We start from the raw sequence: 5,029 nt of genomic DNA, 5'->3' as shown, positions 1-5,029 counted from the left end.
CACTGGGTTGGGGAGTAAAACTCGAAAAAGTGGTTTTCACGCTCCTACCAATATTTCCTCCACGATTTTACTACCTCACAGAGTTTCCCCCTCCCTCTTTAACTTGCCCGATATTCCAAATGACTTTTACATCCATATTTATCCCAACATACAAATTTGACATTAATACGCAACCTGGGCGATTTTACATAGTAATTGGTTTTACATGTGTTGTGGAGTGTGGACAACAGTGGCGAAGTGAATGCTTGTCCATATTTATTTACCAAGCTTCATTAAGAGCCTTAACTTCTTTGTTTTGTTGCACAAACAAAATCACAACCGTGATTAGTTTCCTCTGCAAACAAAATCGCAACCATGGAGTAGTTGAATGAGCAGACATGGTATTTGTAACCATGTTTAAGCCCCTGGTTGAAATTAATATTTCCAAACAATGACTGCATTCATCTTCTATGTTGATCATCCATTTATATGGGTAAAATGAATTAAACAATTAATTTTGGCCCTTGTGATCAATTGATGTTGCCCCTTCAGATCAGGCAGGCGGTGCAGCCGTGAAATAATTAATATGTCTAAAAGCGGCGGCTGTATCGAGCAGCGTTCTCCCTAACAGAATATGGGCAATAGTTCGCTTCTTCTGACTCAGCGATGAGAATTTTAAAAAACTCGTAGTTTAGTTTTTCTGGTTCTCCAAATAGACTATTACATAAACTAAACATTCCAACTAATTCACAATAACGGTAACAAAACCGCTGTTCATTAATTAAAATTGCTTAAATTAATTGAAAATACAAGAATAAAGAAACACAAAAAAAATCCCAAAAAATATTTAAAATGTTAATAATAACCACCCAATTTTAACTCACACATACACTCTTTCTAATTAGTATTACATCGTCCTAGTTTAGAGCTGATGACTTTGTACACTGAATCAAACGATAATAAATTAATGTATAATTAATTTCATAATAAATTCTAATTAAACGGTTAGACAAAATATATTAATGAATAAAACACAACATAGAATTTAAAATATCTGAAAAGTTAACCCTTCATAATGTCTCAAAGATATTTTACAATACGTATATCAACTTATATCTCGCTAAGAAAATTCTCGATATTATCAGAAGGATATAACTATGTATATCAACTTAATATCTCGCTAAGAAAATTCTCGATATAATCAGAAAGATATAACTCAAAGACAGACAAAATAACCCAAAAAACGTCGGAGAAGGAAATGAAAACAACTTATATTAAGATGTTTTAGCGACATATAAATCCAACTTGATTATCTTAAACTGACGTTTTAGAGTACATTATACCAAATTGACTCTTAATATTCCAAACAAATACCCAACTAGGAAGAAAGATAATATATATATCCAATCAAATACTCAACTAGGAAAAAGGGAGAGATAAATCCCATAATTCGATGCCTGCACGCTTTTAGAGGTCGTCGTTCTCCTCCTCAGTAGAAGTCTCTGATGTTTGGGTATCATGCGAGAATGACCGCAAGCAGGTATTCCCTTGCAGTTTGCTGTTCCAGAAATTTTGGTAATATTCCTCGTATGTGAATCTTCTAAACAATGCAGGATGCTCTTCGTCAATGGATGCTGGTGCTGGACCGATGATTGCATCAGGAGAAGGAGAGTAAAATGTGGGAATTGAAATGCGTGTTTTTGAAGAGCTCACCACAGCACGATGCAGCACACTTCTGTATCTTCCATTGCTCAGAACCTGTACATAGATAATTGCATTTAAGCATCAATTATTTTGAAGTCGCACACGATGCGCATATTGATTCTAGAAATGAAAGCTTAAATCGGCAGAGGAGATTAATTAGAATGCAAGCAGATTGATGGCACCTGTAATTGATCGCCGATGTTGATAACAAAAGAATTAGGAATGGGGTTCACAGCAATCCAGCGTCCATTGTTGAGCACTTGTAAACCGGGCACCTCATCTTGAAGAAGAAGAGTGAGGACATTGGGATCTGAATGAGCTGGTAAACCAAACGTAAGCTCGGGATTGGGGCACTTGGGATAGTAGTTTACAGCCATGTGTTGTTCGTGTTTTCCAAGTGCTTTGTCCAGGAAGTCGGCCTCCAGTCCCAGGCTCTCCGATATCGCTTCCATCAGCCTCAGAGCAAGTGTCCTTATCTCTCTGCAATACATACTACACACTTCTCTGCCATGTTCATCAACAACGAGTAACGATCTTCAAAATCAGGAGATTATTCTGGTCCTAGAATGTTTTGTTTTGCAATTCACAAATCGCTCTCTCAACATCATCAATACCATCAAGAAATTATTTTTTGCAACTTATGCAAAAAGCAATGAAAACACTCAAATTTTTGGATATTTTTTCTCAGATCAAATTGTTGAGAAATTTTGTGGATGGGTTATTAGATTCTATATTTAACTGATGAAAACCTTTGTAATAAAATTATTAATTTTAACGACCTTTATTTTGATTGTACGTTAGGACATTCAACAGGTACGGAGGGGTTAACTTTTCTTCGTCTCCGTAGTCTAAAAGTTATAATCAAATTATGTGTGGAAACAAATTTTATTCAACTCTACAATTATCTATAACTTGTGAAAATTCTTTGCATTTAAACCCAAAAATTAAAATTATCTACTTAATAAATCATTTCAAAAATAATCTGTACGTAAAGAGCATAAGGCAATGACGCAATTCAAGCGGCCACTACATGCCTATAATCCGCAGGTTTTGAAGGCCAAGTGTGAACATGCTCTTCTAACGGATAACAATGGTGTCTCAGGTAGTCCCGCCAGTTGAACACTTGTTCTTTATGGATGTTGAAGCTCGTCGACAAACGTGTTTTGCTCAACGGATCGTCGGAATAATACTCTATTCTGTCCTCCACAGGCATTGTGAAAAACTCCTCCGCTACCTGTAGCATCCTGCTGCTCACCATATCTGGAATGCCATGATTGATTATCTGTTGAACCATATACACAACAAGAAAATGTTCAACCATATTCAACCTGACATAATCTTTTGAAGATAATAATCGGAGGAGTTAGGAATGCAAATTAAATTGTGATAAGAGTATGAAAGCGGATACATGGAAGAAGCCGTATTCAGCACAGGCACCGGCAATTTGTCGGATAACCTCAGGTCTAGTAGAATCACACAGGAGAGCACCGACGTCCACAATGGGTATGGAGTCTAAAATGAGGACTACTTCATCCAGCATGGGTCGCTCGGTGGGAGGTCTGATGTAATGTTGCGGAAGCTCGGAATAGTTTGCTCCATTCGAAATTAATGGTATTGACTTCTCCTCCCTCTCATTGCGGTGAATTATGTTATCAGTTTCAGTTGAGGGGGCTTTCTCCGTCTCAACGTTGACGATCTCCATCTCGTCGGTCGAAGATGCCAAACTCTACCTTAATTTCTTTATATGGTTAGAGGTATTTATAAATAGTATTTTGTGGATCCCACGCGGAATACGAGTGACGAAGAGTCTATGACGTCCAATGCGTGTAGAAAATGTGCAGGATACCCGGTACGACTGGCTGAGCATTTAATTTGGGAAGTATCAGATCGTCGATTGGCTGAGCATTTAATTCGGGAAGTATCAGCTAATCGATTGGCTGAGCATTTAATTCTTGGGGAAGTATCAGATCATCGATTGTCACAACAGGTCTATGTCACGGGTGTCGAACAATTTTTAATGTTGTTTAACAGTGTGCTATTCTGTATGTACAGGGTACTTATAGCTGTCTAACACTCTGCTATGGTGACCTATTTGTTCGTGGCCTATTTGTTTTTTAGAGGTCATATCTGCTTTTTCTTTTTGGAAGACTAAATATTGTTATTCTACAATAAGATAACTAATGTTGACATGTGATCCAATATATACTTTATTCATCTGTCAATATTGCAAATGGTATATATTCGAAGATTATAAAGAATACTTGATGTGATAAGATCAGTAAATCAGATTAAATATATAGTACATATTCCAATTGTCCCATTGCCACAGCCTTTGTGGGATCCTGTAAAAGCTAGTGAAAACAGAGAACAAGCCTTGGACGTCCTAAGACATGTATGGACTCCAAGAAGTCAGTGGTAGCAGCTCAAACTTCAAAGTAGTGTGCTCAATTCGATAGTAATTCGGTGATTTGTGCCTCTCAATTAGAGAGGAGGCCGGCCTTCTCCATGTCTACGTTGATCTCTAGTTCGGCCACTAAACTGGCCATCTGCATACTCGTATTTGATCTCGTTTGTGGTATGTACAATACTATTTTGGTCGCATCACCGGCTAGGTTGTTACCGTGGCATCACATGTTTTTGGCTTTTTTTCTTGTAAGTTAATTATATATATGTGCTTTTAATCAGGGGAGATGATTTATTAGAATGATTTACTTTAGGTGATCCATCAAACCGATATGTACTTTGACTATAAGAGTACATACACTTGTGGAATTGAATCCTTCAAATTAGTATATCCTCCTCCAAAGATGACATACAAATCGAGAAATGGTCCATTTGTTTTTTTTTAAATATCCATAACATGTGAAATCCCTGTTCAATATATCAATGACCAACGAATTTGTAAAAGATATAGGAATTGAATCCATTTCCAATATACCAATAAATTTGTGACTACAGGTATTTGCTTTCCCAATTTTTTGTTTACTAAAATGGTAACTAAAATCAATGTCCTCTAGTTAAATAATTACTATAAAATTATCTACATCAATACTGTTAATTTTCATTATTCCCATTCATATGGTATACTTTCCCATTCTTATTTTCAATAATAGTTATAATATTGAGGTTATTAAGTCACTATTATAAATCCATTCTTACTATTGTTTCAAGAAGGACATTTCAAAATAAGAAAATATAATTGTAAACTATACTTAAATTGGTGTTATCTTCGGTTGTGTGGAGGGAAGAAGGAAGGAAGATAATCTTCTCCAACAAATTTTCATTCTCTCAAGTGACACGATGGAGAGTATGAGTAAATGGAAACCACAAAAGCAACAACAAATAT

At 36.2% G+C, this 5,029-nt stretch overlaps 1 protein-coding gene across 1 annotated transcript; it reads right to left on the bottom strand.

Annotated features, from left to right (window-relative positions):
- Positions 1–1,293: 1,293 nt before the first annotated feature.
- On the bottom strand, positions 1,294–3,393 carry LOC149234450 (protein DMR6-LIKE OXYGENASE 1-like). The gene is made up of 4 exons (XM_089461177.1): positions 3,092–3,393; positions 2,718–2,965; positions 1,866–2,187; positions 1,294–1,737 (listed from the first exon to the last, which is right to left on the bottom strand). Exons 1-4 carry the CDS (start codon positions 3,383–3,385, stop codon positions 1,447–1,449), a joined length of 1,155 nt encoding a protein of 384 aa, XP_089317303.1. The 5' UTR covers positions 3,386–3,393; the 3' UTR covers positions 1,294–1,446.
- Between the last annotated feature and the right edge of the window lie 1,636 nt (positions 3,394–5,029).

Source organism: Pinus tabuliformis, chromosome 8 (genome assembly GCF_031772625.1).
Source record: "Pinus tabuliformis cultivar Carrire ecotype Pingquan chromosome 8, CPIR1, whole genome shotgun sequence".
Taxonomy (NCBI): Eukaryota; Viridiplantae; Streptophyta; class Pinopsida; order Pinales; family Pinaceae; genus Pinus; species Pinus tabuliformis.
This window is presented reverse-complemented; position numbering and strand designations above follow the sequence as displayed.